General features: G+C 41.1%; 1 protein-coding gene across 1 annotated transcript in view; it reads left to right on the forward strand.

The window, feature by feature from the left end:
• The window catches only part of b4galnt4a (beta-1,4-N-acetyl-galactosaminyl transferase 4a), a 150,212-nt gene that overhangs the window by 69,727 nt on the left and 54,352 nt on the right, over positions 1-26,133 (forward strand). Inside the window, exons 4-6 of the mRNA XM_034879791.1 lie at positions 14,473-14,571; positions 24,869-24,964; positions 25,554-25,644. Coding sequence (XP_034735682.1) covers positions 14,473-14,571; positions 24,869-24,964; positions 25,554-25,644 — 286 coding nt within the window. The remainder of the gene's footprint in view (positions 1-14,472; positions 14,572-24,868; positions 24,965-25,553; positions 25,645-26,133) is intronic.

Raw genomic sequence — 26,133 nt, forward strand, 5'->3', positions numbered from 1 at the left:
TTCTAATAAAGGATAGTTTGGGTTGCTCCTTAATATGTGGGCATAAAGTTTGTTATTAGGTATTATAGCTTACATTGGTTTCATAACCTTCTCAATTAGTCTCACTTCACTGGACCAATAACTTGGCCTCTATACATATATAGTGTAGTGTGTAATGTATAATGCATTGTTGTACATATGCTTACAGTGTGTATTGATGTTAGTTACTTATTTGATTACTTATCTGATTGTTCTGTAGGAACATTAATTATAGAAAGATATTTAGAATTAGACATAGCTTGTAGACATAGCTTATAGAGATTTGTGCATATGGTTGTAAAACATGTTCTCGCATTGGGAATAAGGGTTTGAAATTAAGCCTAGTCCTAGGGTAAATTAATTCCCTCTGCTCACTTTTAGGCAAAGTAGACTAAAAATATGTTTTAATATGTTAGAGTAAAACAAGCACATGCAAGCACATGTATCACATAAACAGAAAAAGCAATAAAACCAACACATAAAACAAGCATATTAAAACAATCTCAACACAGTGTAGCCTACAACTTTGTAAATATATTAGGCTTTTTTCTCTCTGTTTGATAAGAGCCATATTTACCTTTTTGCATATTCTTCCCCTCCTCGTTACTTTCCATTAGAAGCTGCTGCTCTTTGGGAGAAACATATGATGCATGCGTCTTCTCCATTTCTCCATCAGTACATCGGTGATCGATACCGTGGTCTTTTTTAGAAAGTCGTGAACGTGCACTTATCCCAGCCATCTACACCTGGGTGGACATAGCTTCACCTGTTCATCCCAGCTATCTACACCTGGCTGGACATGGCTTCACCTGTTCATCCTGGCTCGGCAAACCTGCAACTGATTAAGCCGCGATGAGTGGATGACACTAAGTCAAGCTGCACTTATCCTGGATATCTTCATTTTGCTTTCGTGCAACAGGCCGAATGTTAATAATAATCCGACTGAGTACCAAGATTTGAATTCAATGTCAATTCAGACATGAGTCTTCTAACTTACGTCTGAGCGGGTTGAGACATTAACGTTAACATTAGCCCAAAATAAAGTTGATTTGAGACAAGAACGAGTAACGTTAACTTAAAGGTGCTTTAGTCTTAAACAAGACTAGCTTGCCCCTCCTTCCTCTTCAACCGTAGTACAGTTAGTTGTGTTAATAATGTAAGGAGTAGTAAAAAGTCGGCACAAAAATAAAAACTAAAGTAAAAATATCGGAAAAATCTACTTGAGTACAGCATTTGCACTTCGTTACTTCCCATCTCTAGCCAGTGGAGGGGACTGCTAACCGCATGCTCTGTCACTCACATGGTTAACTAAATCTAAATCAGCTATGTGTGTGTGTGCTTTTCTTGCTATGACATGTAAAAATAGTGTGTACAGTGTATGCAACATCTTTTTTTACATTACAAGCTTGCCATTCATTCTTTCTTTTAATGAGTGCATATTATCTAATGAATAGACTCTTGGGCTACTGTACTAGCGCTCATTGTATGATAATGACTGATCCTTGTTCTGAACGTGTTCAGAGCAGGAAATGGCCCTTTACAGCTCCTCTATGGGAGTGTTGCTATCAGTGTATTTATTCAGTGAGGATAAGATAGGAAAGTAAGTATTGATTGTAGGCATCGCTTATCAATTCACAATCTCCGTACTAGCAGCCTAGGTCCCCTTTCTGTGTTGCCTTTACTTACAATCACCGATAACAAAGACATGACCACCTTCTAGGGGTCTTGATGTTAGTTTATTAACCCCAGCAAGTCAGTTTGTATCATAAAGAAGTGTGTAACTGTGTGCATGTGCATGTACTAAACACACATGACACTAATACGGACACCAACACACATTAAATGTAAGTGTGGGTATGCATTGGTTTGTCATATTTGTTGTGTGTATAGTTTTAAATGGGTAAATGGATCTATATACAAAGTAGATCTATGTGTGAATATAGTGTGTTTGTGGATGTCTTCTATGGTTTGGTAAATTCACAAACATTTTTATTAATTAATGGTGTACATGCATGTGTTTGTGAGTGTGTAGCAGGCATTGACGAAGAGTTACCTCAAATCATCCCTGGTTTTAGGTCAAGGGAGCTGTTTTGGTGTAGTGGGAGGAGGGAGTAGTTTAGCATTTTACATTTATGCTCTGATGTCCTACTAGCAGATGTGCTGAGGTTTTCGGTGCCATGTGCGATAAACAAACGGCTTGATGCACAATTTTTCACCACACATGGACACGGTAAGTTCTGTTGGCTGGATTGTAGATATTTTAACAAGTAGGTCTCAGAGGGTTAGGGTGAATGGATATCTGTCAGAACAGCTCTTCCACCGGCTCGCCTCAGGGCTGTGTCCTGTCCCCATTGCTGTACATTTTTTTTACACTAATGACTGTAGAACCCAGCAGGCACATCCTGGAGTTCGCTGATGGCCCGGTAATTACAAGCCTGCTCTGTAAAGATGAATCTGAGCATGGGCCAGTGGTAGATGAGCTTGTCCAACGGTGTAATTAGGTCTTTCTCCAATTAAATACCAAAAAGACAAAGGATATGATCACTTGATTTTAGGAAATCATCTCTCCCACCATCTCAGATCTTCATCAAAGGAACTAGAGTTTGTTGAACAGTACAAGGATCCAGAACAGTCATTGATATAAATCTTAGGTTTGATGCCAGTTGTGATGCAGTTTGTGTCAAGGGACAGCAGCGGGTACAGAGACCACCTAGCCATATTGCGAAAGAAGTGTGGTAATGTAATCCCACAGTCCCCCTTGATGGCTATATTTGACCAGCAAGACAGCCCGGTCTATATAAGAAAGCACCTCCTTTGCTTTGAGTGTGAAATACTCCCCTCAGGCCGTAGATTTAGAGTACCCCAGTTCAAGAGCAATGCCAAACGGAATTTTGGGGGTTTGATCCGTTGCCCTGCAGTCCTATGTTGAGGTCTCCTTAGGCAAGACACTGAACCCAGAGTTGCTCCCTCGCTGAGCCTACGGAGTGTAAATGTGTGTGAGTGTGTATCTGATGAGCAGGTGGAACCTTGTACGGCGGCCTCGGCCATAGTGTGTGAATGTGTGTGAATGGTGCCTGTACTATGTAAAGGTGCTTTGAGTAGTTGTTAGTTGTTAAGACTAGAAAAGCGCTATACAAGAACAGTCTATTACATTTACATTTACGATATGTAATTTAAATGAAACATAATTGGTCTACACTACCACAATAATGCATGTTGACGCAATCGAGAGGCGAAATTTAGAGCCATGAGCTGCAACTGGCTGCATCATCGTGATCTTGAGAAATCAAAGGGAGGAGCTGGTGAAAAAGACCAGTGTAACATCCATTATTTGGATAAAGTGGTAGTGCAAAATAAGAAAACACTTACTACATGTTCCCAACATTATTTGACATTTATTTAAATTTTGGTTGCAGGCACAACATAGCTCCTTATTTACTCACTTTCAAAACCAATCTTTGTATGGGGACTTTGTTGCTTCTTCCCATCCTTGTTATTGTTGTTGGAAACCACCGGCCCCCTAAGAAACCTTTTGTTCAGTATTTGCCTGATAAGACAGCAACTTGACGTCATAATGTTTAGCCTTTTATGAAAAGCTGGAGGTGCTTTGCCAAAAGGAGCAGCCAGGTGCTTTTTAATGTGTGGCTGCAATCAGAGCACACTGTGGCTAGTACTGATAGGATTGTATGTTTATGGCAGAAAGGGAAAAATAAACTTAATTTATCCATCTGTTTTGTCTGCTTAGGGCTGAAAAACACAGATGGGAAAAATGCCAAATACAAGTAAATGCACAATTGCGGTTTCCGGAGAGCATAGCCAGCCTGTTTGTCGGTTTGTGTGTCCATCATTGGCTGAGACGGCCTGGGTGCCTCTGCAGCAGGTTCACTGTTGATTAGGTCAGATTCAGCACCAAGCAGGTCGGGTATGATTGGCAGTAGACTGTTTGCCCGTTCTGTTTGCCAGCTGCCCCCTGTCACAACCTATCAGTGATAATCAGCCTGGACAGAAAACTTTGACCTGATATGGATGACAGAACTCTCTTCTTTATTCATCTTTTACCTCCCAGCTTTACTGTTATAGAGAAGGTAAGAGTAATACAATTTGTTAATCAGACAGTAAAGAAATGCAGGTTCACTTTGCATTTAAAGCACTAGACCAGAAATTATTGTTACAGCAAGAAGGATATTGCTATTGGCGAAAATAGTGTTTATTATCTCTGCCGGGCTTTAGCCTGGATCATGCATTGCATTTTGTGTGAGTGTGTGTGTGTGTGTGTGTGTGTGTGTGTGTGTGTGTGTGTGTGTGTGTGTGTGTGTGTGTGTGTGTGTGTGTGTGTGTGTGTGTGTGTGTGTGAGTGTGTTTGTGCGCGCACGCGCAGGTGCTTGTATGCGTTTCTGTCTGCACCAAATCTCGCAAACTACTGGACCTATCAGCCCAAAACACTTTTGTTAGGATATATGGATGGATGGATGGATGGATTTTTTTATATATATCCTCTCCTAAACCTCACCTCTCTTAAACGGCTGGTGGGTAAAAACAAACCACACAGCAAAAGACATTTAGAGCAGCCTTACCTAGTCCGTCTGCCACATTTTGCTCAAATACTGACATCCCTAGAAAGTTTTGGTGTCATTTAAAACCAAACCATCTGCCAATTAATTCCATACGTAACATCTTATGATCCACTAAAGTTAGCCATGTGCGTATGCACAGCATGTAACATTCTCTGTTACATAGCTTTGCTCCCATCTTCTAGAGCTGCTTCAGGAGCCAATATGTACAAGCAGGCAGTGGGTGGGGGGGAATAGGACTGGATATAGGACAGGGGTTAGTTCCTAGCCGCTAACGCTGTAGACATAGGAGTTAGAGGCGACTCTTTTGACCCGTTTGGCCACAGTATTTTGGGCCTTTTAACGGAGTCGGGAGGGACACTTGATTGAGGTTCATGTCTTTTTTTTTGAGAAGGGAGATAGACACAAACCTGGCTGAGATATGTATCTACTGTCGAGTCATAAAAAGTTAGTTTTGAAAACAATGTATTTCTGTTAATGTACTGCATGATGCAGCCAGGTTAGGGAAATATGCATTATTTGTCTCTGCGGAGAGGTCAAGACGGCCCTATTGTTTCTCACCTCCCCCCCTGTTCCTCTGACTCTAAATCAGATCAGGTCAAGTCTGGCATTTAACATAAAGAAAGAAGCCTTTTGCTTTACACCAGGAATTAACCTTCTGTCTCCTAGATCCTGGTTTCCTACACTAGGCTAAGACAAAAGAATGATCATTAACTGTATTTTTGTTAGAATTTCTCATTAACATGATAGATGTTATTAAGTTTTGTGTTTTATTGTCTTATCATCTTTATCATGCTATATTCATTAAACCTTTTCTTAATGCTCAATTAGAACTCCAGCCACTCTTCATCCTCATCAAATCTAAGAACAAGTGATAGTTTTTTCTAACTATACTGAGTGCACTTTTCTAGTTAATGTATTTCTGCTCTCGAGTAGTTATTTATATAAACCTAATTTAGTTTTTGTAAAACTTAATTTAATAATAGATCAACTTTTATTTTTAACCCATGTGTTGGCTTCCCGTTGACCTGCAACTTTGTGTTTTTCTGGGTTGAAATTTCAACAGTCTTTTTTTGTTATTTTTCTACACTTTTCTCAACGTTTTTTTCTATTTTATTCCTATTTTTAGTCACTTTTTTGACGTTTTGTTAATTAGTTTTTAGTCAATTTTTTAACAATTTCTTTGTCCCTTTTTCCAATGTTTTTGTTCCAATTTGTTTCCAATTTATTTGGTCACTCTTTTAGTGTTTGAAAAAATAATGTTTTTTGTTGATTTGTTTTCATGCTTTTTTGTTGATTTTTTCAACATTCTTTTCTAAGATAGAAGGTTTTTGTTAACCGGTCTAATTTGACCCGTGGACAACACAGAGGTTACCACGAGGGCCTGAGACAATAAATATAGATTATAAATTCGAGCACCTGAATCACGAGGGGCCAAACATGACAACACAGACAAAGTTCTTTAGACAGATATCGATCCTGAGATATTGCAGCGCTCCTCACAGCCATTGTCTTGACATGTCTGCTGTACTGATGTGGACTCAAGCGTGACACAAGTCCTACAACCTTGTCCCAGACCTAAATCAATAAATTATACATCTAGTACACCTCAATGTGTGCTGCTTGATGGTAGGAACGCATGGGTGCACACACACAATCTAAGCAGGCTTTATGTTTCTACACTCCAAAATACAATCGTGCACGCATTAACATCATCATCATCATCATCAAATTAAAATCAGCTCTCTATAAGTGCTAATGCGGGATAATAATTGCTCATCTTCTCCTGTTTCGCTATCAACTGTCTGCAGTTTTTCTTCTCGCCATTCATCCATCTCTTCCCCCCCTCCCTCCCTCTGTTCCCTCATTCTTCTCCTTTGTTTCCTATTGTCTCCCTGCCGTACTCATCTCTGCACCATTAATCTTTCAACCAATGAATTGGAGCCACTGACTCTATCACTCCTATTATCGACTACAGTCGTCCCTTATTTATGTTCCATTTTTCTCCCTCTCTTCTTCACTCAGCCTTTCTACTGTTGTTCCATTGACCGGCATGCAATTTCTTCCATGAATAATGCAAACAGAGAGACAAAAATAGTTCTCCTTTCTTTTGGCTGGGATTTGTTCTGCAATAGTTTAACTGAATGTGCTTGGGCGGATTTCTATTCAGCAGTGCCAGCCACTTTGTTAGAAGGAATAAAGATTTGGATGTAAAAGTATCGGGGTTCCCAAAGCTGCATTCTTAGGGAAATAGACTAGAACGGCTGATTTTGAGATCAGGGTGCAGATTTATTCAACCTCTCAGCGCTCACAAGTGCTGATCCAGGATCACTGAGATGGTGCCCGGGACAGTCGTATTCATTAGCCAACACCCACAGCAGCCACATCAACATATGGTAGTCTGCAGGCAAAAATTACATTTCAGGTTCCAGCAGCGTTTGCTGATGTGCCATCGGCAAGCTTTAACTGCCTTCCAAAACAATAGAGGGTATTTCAAGTTAACACAACCATGTCTCTGACTGTTTGAAATACCTTAGGAATTTTTGTTTTCATTAACAACAACTTAACTACTCAGAAGAGATGTGTGGATCAAAGGCCAATCACTGACTCATTCTCCATGTATCTCCTCCTCCCCCGTCAGCTTCTGAAAACAACAAATGCTCTGAAACACAGAGTGATGGCATAGTGATTAAATTGAGGTTTTACCATGAATGGTATTTGGAACACAGTCACTAGCTTATAGACTGTTTCATTCAGGTCTGTGTTGGCATGGTGGGTGTGTTTGTGGACGGTGAAGGTCCAGGTGCAGCTCTAGTAATGTAGAAATGAAGACATTTCTAATAATACTCCACGAGTGCTCCTTTTTGCATATAAAGTCCAAGTCCGGTACATAAACATTCTCTTGTAGCCCAGCTAGTGTCTTGTGAGGAGTGGCCAGGTTGGCCAAGTGGTAGAGCAGGCGCCCATGTACTGAGGTTTTTGCCTCAACGCATGAGGTCCAGGGTTTGAATCCGACCTGTGACGATTTCTTGCATGTCTTCCCCCTCTCTCTCTCACCTAACTGCCCTGTCAAAAATGAAAGGCAGAAAAGCCCTGTGTGGGGTAATAGAGTTCATTTCTATCTCCCTGTGTTGAGGTGGCATAATTGGTCCTCTACGGTGAACTATGGTAGAGCCCGACCGATATATCGGCAGGTCGATATTATTGGTTGAAATTAGGCTGGTATCCGCATTTATAATGGCCAATTGAATGAATATTTGATGTATATTCAGTCATCAGAATCATGTATAATAAATAAATGATTCTGATAAATGAATATATAAAAAAAAAAACGGATGGTCGACCATGTTATGAGCGTTGGCGTTGCACAGTCTGTCCACCAGAGGGCGCTCTACAGTGTCCCTGTCGGCAAGAATGATTATTATTTTTGATAATTGTGTTCAAAGGACTTTAAATTTCATATTTTAAGTTTTTATTTTCATACATTTTATTTATCAGACCTTTAATTTTATTTGTTGTTCCTCTGTTCTGTTGTGACAATAAATTGTTATCATATAACTACAAATAACTAATGAAAGGGCAATCTGTTTTATGTTTTTTACGTGTTTCTGGATTTTTTAAAAATATATATTGCCCGATATATCGGCAAATCGGATTTCTAAATAACCAAGTACTCGTATCGGTCGGGCTCTAAACTAGAAACATAAAGTGGAACACGTCATTTCTGTCTTTGTCTGACTCTCATTCCTCAGTCATCTTGCAGAGCATTGGAAATCACAGGTTTCACTCATTCATGTTCCCAGCGCTGTTTTGTGTCCATTCAAACATACCTGTTTTTTGTGAGCCGATTGCTTGGCTTTGGTATAAAAATATTTCTTGATACTTCTCATCTAAACTTCCCACTTGACACTCATCTTTCTCTGGTCCTGAGCCATACACCTGCCACGACTTAGTCTCCTCCCCTAGCAATGCCTGAGTGTCTGCTAACAGCTAGCTATTTATGGACCAGGCTATTTTTGGCAACAAAAGCGTTTATTCTGAAAGTGACATAGCTGATGCTCGAAATGTTTGAATGTGCTCCAAAATAATGTCTCCAATCTCTTCTTTATCTGTTCTTGAGTTTATTGTAGGGAGCAAAGGAGAGCAAGCTTTACCCAGCATGCTGTTCAGCAATGTAGATAGATAGATAGATAGATAGATAGATAGATAGATAGATAGATAGATAGATAGATAGATAAATAGATATTGACCTCAATAAATTGGGAAATTATGTTATGCAGCAAAATCAGTACGGCACAGAATATAAATATAAATTAAATACTAGGATACAATATACATTCATTTATACTGTACATGAAATAATAATAGGAATAAAACATAAGAACACATTTTTGAAACATACAAGATGGGAATCCAAAAATGTGCAACTGCTTAAATAGTATGACTATGTATGAGTTATTTCTCCTTTTAATACACTACACAGTGTGTATGTAACACACTACTATTACAGATGTCCCGTACTTTGACACTGTGCTTCCTTGGGTCCTCAGCAATACACCTGACAAGTGTGAAGTCATTCGGATGAACAGTTGTTGAGAAAATTGAAGGACAGACATGCACACAGACAGACAGACGGACTTCTGCCGTTTTAGTTAAATGCTGCGATACTTCGAGGACTCCTCAATCAAGTTTTGTTATTCTTAACCTTGAAACTCACCCACATTTCCTTTTTTGAATTTTGGGTAATGTGAGGAATGTGTACAACGATGTGTTCGATGTGAGTTTTTGTGAGTGGCAATTGAAAGCCTCTTTCAAAAAATGTGCCTTTGTCCCAGTTTTAGCTTTGTTTGGATGACCCTAGGAATAGATCAGTATTATTTATTCCATAAAGCACAGTTCCATGAAGGACATGATAGACCTGGATGTGACAAAACAACTTTCTCCTACTGTGTCATGGCGGTGTACTGGAGAGGAAACGGCATGGAATCCAGTGCATCCTGTGAATTGTGGACTGAAAATCAATTTTCTTTTTAGCTGAAGTCCCATCACATACTGAGCAGTAGTGCTAGTGAGTGTGTAATACTTTGCAGAGCTTTGTGGTACTGCTCCAGAAAACCAAGCACACACGGGTGTGTTTGGTCAGTTCAGTAAAGAGAGGTGGGAAAGAGATTCTGGCAGTCCACGGCTGCATCAGACATTCAGTGTGCCAGAGGGATTTCTGAGAACCAGACTGGCACCATGCATTGTGCACTACCAATAAAAGATCTTCTCTCCGGTTTTTTTCTTCTTTTTATTGCTCCATTGGTCACCTTTTCCCCCCTTCTGTTTTTGCCTCTGTTCATCTGTCTTGTGTTCTGTTGCTCATTCTCCACTCTCTTTATGTCTCTGTTATCTATTTTTATTTCTGTATCTTCCCTTCATTTTACCCTTTGCTTTTTTTATTTCTCTCCGTGGAAACGGCTCAGCGTATGCATCCCAAGCCATGTTGTCACGTAGATTGTAAATTTCATATTTGTCATATTCTTATCCAACATGATCTGATGCACAATATCTGAATATGCTTTCTGTATCACATTCAGAAACATCACCATCACAGTTTTTCTTTTTGGTGATGAATCATGGCCATTAACTATTAACTTATAATTAATAATTACTGCAGCATTGACTATTACATAGCTACAGTAAAGGTCACTCAGGTGTATTTGCTTCCAGCTACAAATATTAAAATGAACAATGAACATCCAGTGACAAGGAGCCACTGTTGATTCAGTGAGACTAAAGGATCAAAAATTGGAAGCCATATTATTACTATAATTATAAGGTGACTAATTACCATAATGTACATCTCTGTGTAACATAAATGGAAAGTTGTGGATGATGTTATCAATCCACACTGGTTATTAATGTTTATGTTGCATGTCACTGGAAATGAAACTAAGATTTGTGGACTTTTGGGGAGCCGTCTGAGCCCATCTCATTCGCATGAGTTATCGTGGTGGGTGGGTGAAGAGATTTGTGAAAGGAGCCCCGGATCTCTGCTCTGCTCCACCCCACCCATCCGCCCCCCTCCCTGCAGACTGCTACTTGTTTGTGATTAATAAGGAAGATTAATTAAGTTCATTGGTATTCTAGGACAGTGGCTCCAGCGGTTTCCCTGGGCTAGGATCAGCAAGGTCATCCATTTGAGTTGTGGGGAACGAAGGAGTCAACTGGGAGGCTAGCACCCACGCCGGTGAGCTTTCACAGTGGGAGGGAGTGATATCAGGGACAGACGCTCACTAATCGGACAGCTGTTCTATCAATCAATCCTTTTGAGGTACACAACTCTGCCATGTGTGTTCATACAGTAGATAAAACAACTTAGTTCAGCTGTGATTAAACGCTGCTCTCCCTCAGTGTTTCTGTCTCTGATGCATTGCTCCCATAGCAGACAAATGCACACATTATAATATCCCATTTGTCTTTTTATTTGACTGAAAGTCAACAAGGTAAATAGCTATGCAAACACTTGATAAATAGGCAGTCTCTTCAGTGTGATTGATATTCCTTGTTTTGCCTTGATGCAATGTTTAATACATAAGGCCATCTGACAGGCCCCTTAGCATCAACGTTAATTATCAGTGAAACACAGTTCTGGGCCCAGTGCCAGGAAAATGAAGATCTGCTTATAAATTAGAGACTCTGAAGTAATGAGTCACGCAAAATGTGTACAAGTATTTGTAGTGTGCTATAAGTGATGACAACATCGTGCCAAAGTGTAAAGCCATTACATTGTAGAGAAAAAAGAGGCACAGCTGATACATGTAGTGCAATCTCAGGTCAATGAGTTTAACTGTACTTTTTAGAATTGCATCGATAAGCAGTCTTTGAGTTGGATCGAGCGGAGACGGCGCTTTGAGAAAGTGGCGTCAGTGTGAATTAAAGTCGGCAGCAATCAATTTAGAGTTTGCTCTTTCGGGGTCGACAACATATTATTCCTAAACATTGTCTCTTTTAATTACAATCAGTAACTACAGATCCGCAGAAATCCTTTTGCCTTAACGGATAATCCTCTATCATCATTCAAACAGTCATTGCACCTGTTCTAATAGTTAAAGCTGATTGGCTGGCAAGAGAACTGCCTGCTCCTGGCGCCCGGTTTGTGTCTAGCAGTGAGATGATGTGCCCCTCGCCTGTAAAGTGGACGAGAGCATGCAGCAGCAGCCAGGGGTGGTGATAAAAAGTTGTGTTCAAGTTGGACACTTTACAGCCCTACTAGCAGCCTTCACAGAAACCCCACATCCTGTTTCTGATTCTGATTTAATAAAATGTAATCAGACCAATGGACAGTTAAAGAAATACACCACCAGATCCCCTTCTTCTGGAGGGAGACCAGTGAAGTCTATTAGAAGCTATTTTCATGTGAAACTGAGCGTTACTGCGCAGCCTCCAACTGAGCTTGGAGACGTATATGTGACGTGGGCAACCTGTCTGAAACTTGTAAGTCTTCTGGTAGCTGTGCGAGAGAAATTTCAATCACTCCCAATCAGCAGAGAAGGAGAGGTAGGTATATGTTAGGAGATAAGATAGCCACAGGCTAATTACTGCTAACTAATATGCTAGTTAACATTAACATAGGTCCAGGCTAATTACTGCTAACTAACATGCTAGTTCACATTAACACAGGCCCAGGCTTACTGTTAAATAACATGCTAGTTTACATTAACATAGGCCCAGGCTAATTACTGCTAACTAACATGCTAGTTCACATTAACACAGGCCCAGGCTTACTTTTAAATAACATGCTAGTTTACATTAACATAGGCACAGGCTAAATACTGCTGATTAAAATGCTAGTTCACATTGACATAGGCTCGGTCTAATTACTGCTAACTTACATGCTAGTTTACATTAACATTGGCCCAGGCTAAATACTGCTAACTAACATGCTAGTTAACGTAAGTAATTAAACCCAAACAGCTAATGTAAATTGACACTGTCTGCGAGCTTCTCCTGACAATACGGTGATTTGTCGACTATGCAACAGCATGTTTTGTGGTTATGACAAAATTGGTAGCCTATTTTTACAAAAACGTCTGCTACGGAGCCATACCGTGAGATAAATGGTAACGGAGCCTTTTATACATTGTCGTGAACCTTTAGAAATAAATAATGGACAAATAGAGTCTTTAGACGCTTCAGGTGTAATGTTAGTCACTGTCAAAGTGACGTCAAAATGAACGTCAGTCAATGGGATGCTAAGGGTGGGTAATGGCTTCTTAGCATTAAAATGGCGTCCTTGGAGCTACGCTTAAAGAGAAAAGGCATACCCTTGATAAGACCCATATATCAGCTTGAACACAGTCTGTAGTTGTTACTATTAACAAAGGAGCTGTTAAAATGCTCTACCTGAAGAGTCTAGTTGTCTGTGAAAATTGTTATATCTAAAGTTGTGTGTCCATGATGTATAGTAGCCTAGATATCAAGAGCCAATAATTATATCCACTTTTCATCATTTGCACTTTGCATCGTGAATAATGAAAATTAACTGTAGATGGTATACAAAAGCCGAAACATTTTGCATTACATAAGCTTTTGAACATATGCTACTGTAAGTGGCAAAACAGATCACTTTGCTGCGGGTGCTGCATTTTCAAAAAATTCACATTTCAACTATGCTTTGTATTTTCCTGGCCACTGAGTCCTGTCTCGTACTTTAATTCTTCTGCTGTCTTTGTTTCATGCACAACTCCAGCTGATGCAATATTAACGTTGTGTCCTTCAAGTGAGCACATCTACCTGTGCTTCTGAGTGTGTGTGTGTGTGTGTGTGTGTGTGTGTGTGTGTCGGGGTATGTTTTACAGTCAAAACTAGTGCTGGAGAGGTTTGTGAGTCTTTGGGTACGCACAAACATTGCGCTCCTCTGGTGTCAGACGGGACGGGAGCCTGTTGTCACATTTCTTCATCATTACCTTTCCTGCCCTCCTTCATCTTTCTCCCATGGAAGTTTAAAAAAAGTAATCAAAGGCTTGCCATCCGACAGCTCTGTCTCTTTGCCTCTTCCGTTGAAAATATGTCTTTTTCCACCCCTGATTCTTTTGCAAAACTGGTGCCTTCCCTACAAAAAGCTCCTCAGTAGAAATCTCCAGCTTGTTTTAGTGGAGGTATGTCTCCTCATTGACATCCCTGCCAAATTGAGGATGCTTTGCCACTCATTTTAACAGGCCTGCGTCGCGGTTCCTTCCCTGGGAGCCTTTTATTTCCTCATAGCTGGCCGCGGATTTCAGCTTCTCTTTGTTCTTTTCCTGCCCGTCGCACCACTGCATTGACATTAACAAGCCTCTTAGCAGGCCGCAGAGAAAGAGCCATGCAGTGCTCTGGCCGGAGCTTGGGGCTAAATCCCAGATCAGTTGGAGCGTTGAGGCTTCCTGGAGAGGAGATCTTGGCTGGCAGGGTGGATGGATAGAGTATGTTGGAGATTAGGGCATTGGCGAGTCAAACGCTGGATTAGGAGGGAATGGTTAAGGGTCCACAGGGTCTAAAAAGTAGCCTTCTGAGGAAATAACCTTGTGTTTCCTTGGCCTGCCATTTCACTGTGTGTGTAGGTGTGTGTGTGTATTTGTGTGTAATGTACATAATGTGCTACTTAATGCTTCCATGAATTATGAAGAGCGGTGGTTTTCACTATTGCTGCTACTTTGTCTCATATCATTTTTCTGGCTTATGGAGAAGACTGTTCCTAATGATGGATGGATAGATGCCTTACTGCATGGCTGACTGTAGTTATTTTGCCCCTGAGATTTAAAAGACACCATTCCCTTGTCTTCTTCTTTCATTAATGTCTCTTTTTTTTTGGTGTTGGATGAAGGCATAACTGTCTTTTTTTCTGCTGTGTTTTTCCAAGGAGGATGAGCAAATCACAGGAGGCGCTAATGGCAGAGACCATCATCGCATCAGGAAGTTCCTCAGCCAAGGCCACAAAAAATTGCCATGGAAACCAGAGGTAACGCAAATCATTTTGTCTTATTGTTTCTTTTTTTCTGAGACCTGCCCTTAGCCCTTAATCATCAGCTTTTGAACCCCTTTTATTATTATGTTGAGGCCAATCAGTTGCTTTGCAATTTGTGTGAATTATCAGCTAACCCTGAACATGGTGCTTTATCACTTGCTTGGTAATTAAGTGCTTTTTGTGAAACATAATTTAGCAGCAGATGTCTTACTCCCTTTTTCTTTCTCTTGTCCTTTTAAGGGCAGTTGATATTTGAGGTCAAATAGAGATACATCCATTCACAGGTGCTATTTTACGGAAGAACAAAATGTAGTTTGAGGTTATAAAGATGAATTATTGTATGAGGATGATAATATTTCCTCCAAAACCATTAGCGGGTTATATTTAAAGGCACCTACATCCTGAAGATCACAAGTAGATTTGATTTATCCAAATTTTTCTGCTCACTTACTGATGTAGTTTACACACCCAGGGAGCAGCAGACAGGGCAATTAAGCAGCCAATTTGTGATAAGGGAAGTGCCTCTAGATATGTAACCTATTCAGCAGAGTTTAATTAAAGGATTATGTATGTGTGTGTGTCTGTAAGGCTAATCTGCAAAATATGATTTATGAGTTGTTCTCTTCCTGTAGTAGAGTTTAAAGTGGCCATATTATGAAAAAAATCTTTTTTTTCTGGGATTTTTGTTTTGTTTTTTTGTCTCTGGTGTTTCCACATGCATTCACACTTGGAAAACAACTACCCATGGTGTTTTGAGTGGGATCCGGTTTCTGAATGTCCTCTGTCTTCAGTCTCCGGGTGAGCTGTTCAACATCTGCAGGGCTGTCTTCGTCACTAGCCGAGACTAGGTGGCTCAACGTAGCATGCTAGCTCGTTCTCAACGGCAAAACACTGCTACAACACACACTAGTTGACCATAATCTCAAAAAGAACTACTTCCTGTCCCTGTTCTGCAGGTATTCCACAAGTGTCCCTCGTCTAGAAGAAGTCTCCCAGCTAATCCTGCCTTGGACAGACCAAAGCTGGACAAAGAGTTATCTAGCTGATGTGATCTTACCGAGCTACTGCACACATGTCCCAACACAGATAGCATAGAAGTGAGATGACTCAATCTGGAGCTAAAACAGAGACTTAAACACACAGGTTGAAAGCAGGATCTGCAGCAATGTGCAGAACAACAAAAATATGGTGTTTTTTTAGAAATGAAACTATGTAAACCTATTCTGGTACAACCTCAAAATACAACCATGAACCTAAAAATGTGTATAATATGGGCGCTTTAACTCTCTCCGCTAAACAGCACAGGGCAAACTGTAGAGACAAACAGTTCATACACACAGAATGTGATGGATACAAGAAATTACTAATGCATAAATTATATTTAAGTAGATCTCATTGACTGCAGTGCTATTTTTACAGGATTTTCTAGCACTCAATGCCTTGTACTCTGCAAAGCATTAAGCATGTAATATTCTGCACAAGGCAGCATTACAGGGTGCTGAACACAGCACGTGCCTGATAATGTTACAGTAGTGTATTGTATCTGTGTTTCTATGCCTCCCAGTCAGCCACAGTCATGGCTGGGAGCATTGAGTTTCCGGGTTGTCGGTCCCATTCATGTAAACTTCAAATTTGGGATAAAAAAACACTTGGACTCAAGGATGAACTGATTAGATTTTGGAGGTCAAAGGACCAGGTCCCCGTAACCTCCCCAAAACAATTAAGAATTCCTAGCTAATTTTGGCAGAATCTCACAAAAATGTGTAATAGGAAAAAAAATACAAAGTGACATTTTATATCCCAAAGGTCAACTTTACTGTGACATGATATTGATCTGCAAAACGGCTTTTCTGGCCGTTATTCAACGACCTAACTCAGGAACAGGAGGAGAGATTGTGTCTGTATCAATATTCTGTGCTGCTGGGTAGAAGATTTGTGTGAAGTATCCACAAATTAGAATTTTAAGCATTGCCTACTGTCATGGCAACAACTTTGTGTTATATCTTGTCCCTCTGGTCGTCCACCACAAGCTCATTGGCTTCGCTGATATTGGGCTTCCGCTGGATGTTGATGCACCATGTGAGGAGGCTCTCTATGATTTATTTATTCATTACAGGCACGGTAATAATACATAAAAGTAAAATGTGCCAGAATTAGCCTGAAGGCTACTTTGCATATGCTGTCCCTGGATTGGTGGTAAGATATCAGCCTCAAATGAAACGATTAAGCTATCAGTCTCTTTTTTTTTTTCTGCAAAAAGAGTCTCTCAAGTGACATGTTTCTCACTAGAAATTATTCACTGAAGTCATACATGTCAATATAGTAAAAACTCCCATTTCTCCAAAAGACACTTGATACCTTTTAGTAAATTCCTTTGAAGTCTTCACTACATATATTATATGAGTCTGGACCGATATGGATTATTATATATAAGCAGATATTGGATTGCAACATGACCGGTGGGTGAAGGCATACAACCGCGAGGCGGTTACTCTAGTTTTTCTGTTGTTTATTTCAGTAGACTCAGTAGACTGAGACAGTCCTGAATTAGCCTGCCTTTGCCTTTGTGCCTAATGTCAGCAAAGCAATGCATACAATATCCAAATCATCCATTAAAGCGCCCATATTATGCTCATTTTCAGGTTCAGGATTGTATTTTGAGGTTGTACCAGAATAGGTTTACTTTTTTGTTTTAAAACACCAACATTTTATTTGTACTGCACATTGCTGCAGATCCTGTTTTCACCCTGTGTGTTTAGCTCTTTGTTTTAGCCACAGAGTGAGAGATCTCACTTCTATACTGTCTTTATTGGAAGCTGCACATGCTCAGTAGCAAGGTAAGATCCCATCAGCTATATAACTCTTTTTCCAGCTTGGTCAGTCCAAGGCAGGATTAGCTGGGGGACTTCTTCTAGACGATGGGCACTTGAGGAATAACTGCAGAACAGGGACAGGAAGTAGTTCTTTTGGAGATTATGGAGAACTAGCGTCTGTTGTAGCAGTGTTTTGTCATTGAGAACGAGCTAGCATGCTAGCGCTAGCATGTGCTACGGTTTGCCACCTCGCCTCTGCGAGTGACAAAGAAAGCTGTGCAGAATTTGGACAGCTCACCCGGAGACTGAAGACAGAAGAGATTCTGAAACCGGATCCCACTCAAAACACCATGGGTAGTTATTTTCCAAGTTTGTATGCGTGTGGAAGCCCCAAAGACACAAAATAACACCCCAAATCCGAGAAAAAGGGATTTTTTTTCATAATATGGCCACTTTAAGTTAAAATAAACAGCTAAAATGAATTCACAAATCCACATCGTTATGTAATTTTTAAACTTTGTTTTTATCACTTGGTAAATAGTCACATGTGGATGATATCTGTTTTTTTAATCATCTAGCTTGTAGCAGCTGTTGCCAGAATATTGAGGGCCCTGCATCTAGTTGTTGACGATGCTTTTGGCATAATTTAAAGTTGTGCTACTTAGAAAATGAGAAGTCACATTGATATGAAACAGCCAAGCTCGGACTGCAGCCAAACATTCTTTCTGAATCTGGACCATGTGGACTAATTGCACAAATGGTAAATTGTTTTCATGGTCTGAGCATCGCTAGACTGTTTATTATTAACATCCTGTTTTTTTCTGAGCTTTACGTTTTATCATTTTGTATGTGAAAACTGTTAAAACCACAGGATGCTTTTGCACTTAAAAGACACGGACATGAATTCATTGACCAAACTGGATTTCTTATTTATGGTTTGGATTTAAAAAGCGAAGCAGCTTCAGAGGGATATACATTTTGCAACATCCACACCAACTACATTTTACATTAGGCGTGAATAGCATCAAAGCTCACTTGTAGAAGTCAACATGCTTTTTCTTTGACTCATTTCCAGCCATCCATAAAGCAACATGCTATTTAGTTTCTGTGAATATTCTGCAAATCCAGCATAAATCTGTCAAAAAATCTCTATAAAGGCGCGTATGAAATCTATAAAATCTCTTCCTCTCTTATCTAGCTACAGCGAGCCTAAGCCAAGTTCTTCAGAAACCATGGAGTGCAGCAGCTCTTGCTTTGCTTTCTTAGGCGATCTGTCCTAATTAACAGCACTAACTTGTTTTCCTGGTGCACGGCCAAGATGGCAGAGGTCTGAGGGGCCGCTGAGCTGCCACTGTCGGAGGCGTAGACTCAGGCTGGTGGAGGTAGAGTGGTGCCATATGCCAGCTGTCACAGGCTGGCAGAGGTCACACGGGCATCCGGCAGCATTCATACAAGTGACACGCGCAACAACTCTGTTGTGCACAATCAAAATGAAAGGACTGCATACTTTATTTATTTTAATTTGTGCACCCTTATAGAGATATAGATAGAAACAAAGAGGAAATGTCATGTTTTTTATTGTGAGTCTATCCTGTGTTGGTTGTTTTAAGCCCCAACTGTTTACTCACTGAGGGTTCCGAGCTGGTGAACTCTTCCAGAGGTGAGTGTGGATTAGCGGGGACATCCTCTGTCCGTCAAGGACACTGGCATGTTGAGGACGCTGACACTGGATAGAGATCAGAGAGAGATAGAGAGATAGAGAGAAAGACTGCTGGCCCACTTTTTAAGAGTCAAGCAGTAGTCAGTCATGAAGGGATAAACAGTCATTTGCAGAAAAGCCGACATGGATCCAGAGAGAATTTGAGCATTATGAGTAATTTGATCTAGTCAGGAGCAGAAAGAAAGGAATAGTAAGAGGGATTAGTGACCTATGTACTGTCCCACATTAAAGCCCTAGGGAGCACATCCTCCCACATGTAGTATGAATATGTGCAGTGATGTTAATCAGATATTGCAAAGGTGCGAATACAGAGGCATTGCACATAGAAAGGATGCCAGTCTCCTGGTTAAGTGACCAGATGTCTGGTTTTCTGGCTCATGTAGTGTGAAAATTAAGGCTGGTATTGCAGATTTGGACAGCATATTACTTAGCACTCAGGAGGGAAGTGTGGAAGAAACTGTGGCACAACACAGACACAGGACTCAGGTAGAAAAGGTGTCATCATAGCTGGCTTCTCACGCAGAAACACAAGTAGTGACTAGACTGGAGGAGGTTTTAGGTCTTTCTCATGTCTCTTCATACAACGATAACATGTGAGTAGACTGGGTGGGGGGGCACGAAGCGTGATATTTGTCTCTTCTTGCTGTTCTTTCTTCTATCCAAAAATGCTAAACCGTCAGATAGACAAACAGAAGGCATGCATGTAATTTATTTTACCGGCCTCTCATTACAGTATAAGAAAGATTCTCCTAATCCTCTTCCCGGCGTTTCTCAGTGCGACGTTTCCACCGCAGCCACATCCATCCCCCTCTTCATGTTATGTCCCTAGAATGACAGAATACATGTAATTGGGGGACAGATGGCAGATTATACAAACCCTCATTACAGTAGTTGATGAGGCTGGAATCTAGATCACATGAACCTTGTCTTCTATTTTATGCTGCTCTCCTCTGTGTGAAATGAGTTCTCATTATCTCTCTCTCTCCATATAATCCCTTCTTTTCAACCCTCTGTACCTTTGAAACCCCCCCTTTCTTCCCTGTATGTACCTACTTATCCCACGTTCTCTTCTCTCCCCGTTCCTAAATTACTTATGGGCCCTGTATGAATTCAGTTGAACAGATTTCATAGAATCATGCAATAAAACTCCTGTCATGTAACATGTATCATTTGATCTTTTGTTCAACACTTACATTTCAGCATAGCAGCTCAGTAAAACCACAGTCCAGTATGTGTTATGATGTACCGAGGCCCTGGGGAGCAAGCTGAGTGGTATTGCATATACCACAGTGGGGCTTTGCCAGGAACATCATGTCTCACTTTTCTTACCCAAAGGGGATTTACAGTGTCAGTTGGTACGAATGCTCGTCATTGGGTGTGCCGAGCGGCCATTTGTTAGTGCCCGGCTGCCAGCAGGAACGCAGAAGGCTGCACCAGATTTTAGGAAAGGGAGACCGCCTCCCAGTCGTTAGTGCGACCAGATGGGTCAGAGAGACTAGATATTAGATCTGAAGAAAATAGGCCAGCCAGTAACATTACCATGCAAAGCTGAGTAGTCATGCTGTTCTCTCTTTTATCAATCACTTGTTTTTCTTGCTCAGCCTCTTTCCTGTGCACCTGTCATTTCCCTGACAACAGGTGTCATCTTTCTTTTTCTTTTCTGTGTGATTTTTTTTTTGCCTCACTCATATTTGAGAGATGGCATAAATTGCTTTGTTCCATCTCCTTTTCCTCCCCTCCTATTTGATTGCAGCCTGAGCTGTAGCTGCTTGGTTGCTTTTATACTGTGGCAGCTTAAAGCCGCCTACACATGATCGGAGGTAGGGTGCAGAGCATAGTGCAGGCAGAGGCAAACCACAGAGCAGGTATATGTCATCGTTCTTTCTGGCTGGAAATAAATAGAATTTTGAGTGCCGAGGGTAGCGGGTCCTCTGTGTTGTCTCCACCGCTCTCCTAATAAAAACTACAACGCCACAGAGTGGTTTTACCACAAATCATGTGTAGGCGGCTTAAGACTATGTAGAACAGTTGCTACCTGTGGCGTGTGATGAGAGTAAGAAAACGGTAGATGAAGATAAAGATGACAGGTTAGGACAACAACAGACACAGTGAAATGTAATGTGACATCCTATTTATGATATATTATAATGTTTTAACCTGAGACCTCAGCAGCTAACGATGCCTGTGTACAGGTTCTTAAATGATATACAGTATTGTACAATATGCATTTAAGATGCATATAAAGTCCAATGAGAATAATAATAACCCTAACCCTTGTGTTTTCTTCTAGTTGACATGGGCATTTTTGTCAAATTTTAAAATGAAAAACATTTTATCAAGGTATGGTCGTCTCTTTTCGACCCCTTGGTATCTTCCCCCCTATGATTTTGTCACCTTTTCAATGTTTGTCGACTTATTCTAAAAGCTTTTGAAATTTCCGTTTTTTTTTTTTTTACATTTGTCACTTTTTTTGAAAATTGTGTTACTTTTTTGACATCTTTTCACACTTGTATCACTTTATTTGGCATTTGTTCACATTTTTGTCACTTATATTACACTGTTTTTAAAGTTCTTTTACCAATAGTTTTTCCCCCAAATGCTATAAAATTGACAAAAACACACACATTCAATGAAAGTAATGAACTGATTATTTATTTAACTTGTGAGGTGCGTTGTTGAGAAGCATCCATGTTACTTTTTTGGAAAATATGTTTAAAAGAAACCCAGATTTCCCAAATATCTGATATAGAAACTTTTGGAAAGGGATCAAATTTGACCCGAGGACCAGGAGGGTTAAGGTGTCTTCGCCAACAGCAGTCACTGCAGACTGCTCTTACTGAGCGTGACAAAATGCTTGTCAGTGCCTCATTTAAATACACGTGCACAAACACACACACACACACCGATGGTGGCGGAGCAGGTTTTGGTGTCTTGCTCAATTACACTTTCACAGCTGAGCTGGGCTTGGGTTCTTCTCTTGCAGCTGTGCCTGTAGTGTATTTGACTGGTGGTGCATCTGTTAAAGTTCTTTAAAGTACAGGAAACAATGCTTTTTTTAACTTTCAGGAATTCCACTACTAGTCTGTGGTGGCAGCAACACAGAAGTATGTCTCTGGTTTTGGATTAAGGAACAGAGGACAATAAATGAAAGTGAGGAGGAAAAGAAGAAAGGTGTCAGCAGCATTCATTCTGTCTCTTCTTCAGCTAATTACTGAACGAGAATGTGAGCTGACATGGTTGTAAGAAAGCTATCATTTGAGAAGACAAAAGCTGCCACAGCACAACTAAGCACACACACACACACACGCACACATAAACCGAGTTAACCCCGCCAAACCAACACAAGGACACAAGTCACCATCTCTATACAAATACCTTATTTTCACTTTATCCCACGCTCCAAAAGGAGGAATTAGGAGGGATGCAAGAAAACGAGATTGAAAGCAGGGAAAACAGGGCTCAGGCAAACTAAAGTAGACATTAGGCAGCACTCGGACAGAGATGGACGGATGGAGAGGCAGAAATAGAGAGGTCAGAGGGAGAGGGAGACAACATTAGGTTTTATAGGAGACAGGCAGCATGCACAGGAGCAAGGGGAAGTTCAGCAGTCAGGGAAGCAAAAGGATAACATGGTAATTAAAGGATGAAGAAAAAAATAACTTTCCTTCTGCCCTATTCCTGCTAAGGCCAGAGCACAGACAGACCTCTTGCAACACGGTCACCCAGAAAATGGAACCAATTATACACAAGCATCTTGTAGAACAAAGCCGACTTTACAGCAGGGCTACACAGTGATATGTGTGTGAGAACAATTAGACACTTTTAGCCTCCTATTGCTATTTGACAAGAGGAGGCCAGGCTTTTAAAGCCAACAGGAAATCTATTAAAAGCTTTACATAAGGCATATTTACACAGGGACTAGTCCCGACTGCTAAATCTCTCTAACCTTGCTGCACCTCCTCCTCTTTATCACTCCCTTTTTCAACATCAGACATCTTCCTGACCCCCCAGTTTTTCTCTATTTAAATTCCGTCGACCCCTCAAATCCCTGTCTATTTCTCTTCTCTCTCTGGTTTTCAGTGGGATCAGTCTTTTGGCATGAGGAAAAAAAAGAAATGATGTGCACATGAAAATCTTAGAACTAAAATCCGGAGTCCCACTGCTTTGGACTGCCATGTTTGTTGACTGTTTCTTGCTTAACTGAAATGCATCATGGGTTATGCATGAGCTGTAATTGCCACGCTGCTGTCAGTGTGCAGGGCACTTACTTGACCGTGCAGACCCAGGAGATAAATACAAAAGGACCACATTGAGTCAGGCCATCTGTTAGGATGCCTGTATGATACCAAAGGAGCACAACACCTTTCATCACCATCTTTCTCCTGCAGACATGCAGAAGTATTTACCCTGAAAAGCTTACCTGTCTCACCCCTCTAATCCCTCTCATCAAAGCGCAACAGGATGTGTTTTTTTTGTCACAAGGTCACTCTCCTGATTTATTGGTTTGACACTTTGGCTAGAGCTAGCTAGGAGCTATTTTACACACATAAAGGCTACCTTCATCCAGCCAGCTTTCACTTTGATCCAACCAGGGATCCTCTTTGCATGGCTTCCTAGTCATTTGATGAGAGTCAGCTTCCTCTTCAAGTTCCGTTTGATGTTCTAAGTATCCGTGGCGGCATTACAGCGGCAGCCTGCTGGGGCTGCTTTCACGCATTAGCCCAAGCCATATGTGAGTACAGTATGGGGATTTCAATCAGGAGACACTTGTTTGCAGATATGCAAAGGTTTATTGTACAAAAGCATAAAAAAATGTACAACCTTTGGAGCTTAGACTCCATTGTTATAGAATAATTTGTAAAAGGGGCAAGGAAGCAGAGACAGTCCCCCTCTAGACAATCTAGACAATGGGGGTGGTGGCGAAGGAGCCCGAAGACCAGTCCGAAGGAGTCGATGGAGGGTCCAGCAGGAGGAAGACCCAGGATGCCTTTGGGTGACGATGACTGGAGGTGGAAGGGGAGTTGGAGGGGTGCACGCTTTGCCTGAAATGATAGCTGACCGCAGAAGGGAGAGAAACAGATTTAAAGCGGGGTTGTGACGCTGTGATTGCTGTGATATTATTGTTGCTCCCTGCTCTTTTTACATCTGTATATATCTGATTGTGTATATTATACTACTACCACTATACCACTCTACTTCCAGAGTAGCGTGACTCAAAAGTCATCTCATATGTGTGCGTGTTTGTGTGTGTGTGTGTGTGTGTTTGTGTGTGTTTGAGGACACTCTACCCCAAGGCAGACTGGTTTCACCATCTGTCCTTGTCCTCGTGTTGTCCTGTGATTTCCCTGTGTAATTCAGACAAATGTCAGACTATGGGCAGGGGATGAGCTCTGACAAACTGCTCCAGACGTTCTAGGTTCACACTCAGTAACCCCCCCCCCCCCCCCCATACTCCTGTCAAGCTCTCTGTTGCCTTCTCTTATTCAGGACAGTAGTGTCAACACTGGAAACTTCACGTTGCATTCACATTGCACCAAGGATTCATTTCTCCTGCGCGGCGGAGAGCTAGCAGAAATGATTTACATTTCAGTGTAAAACAAAATCCACTGAAACCAAGATGGACGCTCCAGTAGCTCAAGTACTGAAGAAAAACCTACCTGTTTAATAGAAAATGTGATGCTCTTGATGCTGCTTGCACTAACCTGTTCCTCTGTGTGTGTGTGTGTGTGTGTGTGTGTGTGTGTGTGTGTGTTGGCAGTATAAAGGACAGGCCAACCTGCACGTGTTTGAGGACTGGTGTGGCTCCTCTATAGCCCAACTCAGAAAGAACCTGCACTTCCCTCTCTACCCTCACGTAAGTGTTACAGACTGTGGGCAAAATGTATTAACAATAAAGCTGCATTCAACTGACCTTCTGCAAACCCTCTACCCACTTAGTTACTGTTGCCACATCTGTCTGGGTCTCCGTTCAGTGTATAATGATAACAGTGGCAGATTTACCGCTAGGCATATACTTTAACTTTTAACACAATGGGTCGTTATGTTCAAACCAAGGAAGACAGAAGCAGGCTTTTCATTTGTAGCTGAAATGTCATTTGTCATTAGCATATTTGATTGACTGTTCCCAGACACCTAACTAAGTTAACACTAGTTCCATGACTAATGTCTGGCACACTTTTTATTTGTTTTAAACTGACTCATTTTTAAACAGAAACCCTGTAAAGGGGTCTTAGATAAGCCCTTAACTATGGGATTGTGCTGAAAGACTGAGGCCATCTCCCTATTAAAAGCGTCCAATCATCCTCACCATGATTCACGTGGAAGACAGCCATGTTCTTGTATAGCGGCGGAGACGTGGCTAGGGTCCTACCTGTCGAAGTTTATTTGTTAATGCAACAACTGCTGCATCTATAATCTGAACGTAATCCTGTTTCTCACTGCAGACCAGAACCACACTGAGGAAGCTGGCAGTCGCTCCAAAGTGGAAGAACTATGGCCTGAGAATATTCGGCTTCCTTCACCCTTACAGAGATGGTAACTAAATCATCTTTTTGGAGGCCCCCTCCACTAAAGCTGAGGGCCTTAGCGCATGTGTCCTTTATAGGAGTAGACAATTACCACTGCCCACTTAATCCGAGCTTTTGAGAGACACTAATATGGTGGATGTTCACATTTTCGTTAGGGCTCAATGCCCGGATCACACAGCTCAATCTTATTGCTGGACACCCATAGCCATACCCTTGAGCCCAGTTGCTATGGGAACTGAAAAGCCTTAACAGCCAAGTGCCCTTACACAAATGCCGATAATAAAGTTATTAATTAGATCACCATTCATTTTCGGGCTCTTAAGTATCCTTCTTTTCTGGTGCTATGGCTCTTGCCAGCCGATGGCTCAAAGGTCATACTACATTCAGGATACTGATAAGCACTCTAACAAGTACCCTTCACCTTAGACTGCCACACGCAACCTTTTACATGCCATTTTAGATCGATTGAGTTAGCCGCATAGAAATGCTCAGAGGT

This window comes from Etheostoma cragini, chromosome 8, assembly GCF_013103735.1.
Source record: "Etheostoma cragini isolate CJK2018 chromosome 8, CSU_Ecrag_1.0, whole genome shotgun sequence".
NCBI lineage: Eukaryota > Metazoa > Chordata > Actinopteri > Perciformes > Percidae > Etheostoma > Etheostoma cragini.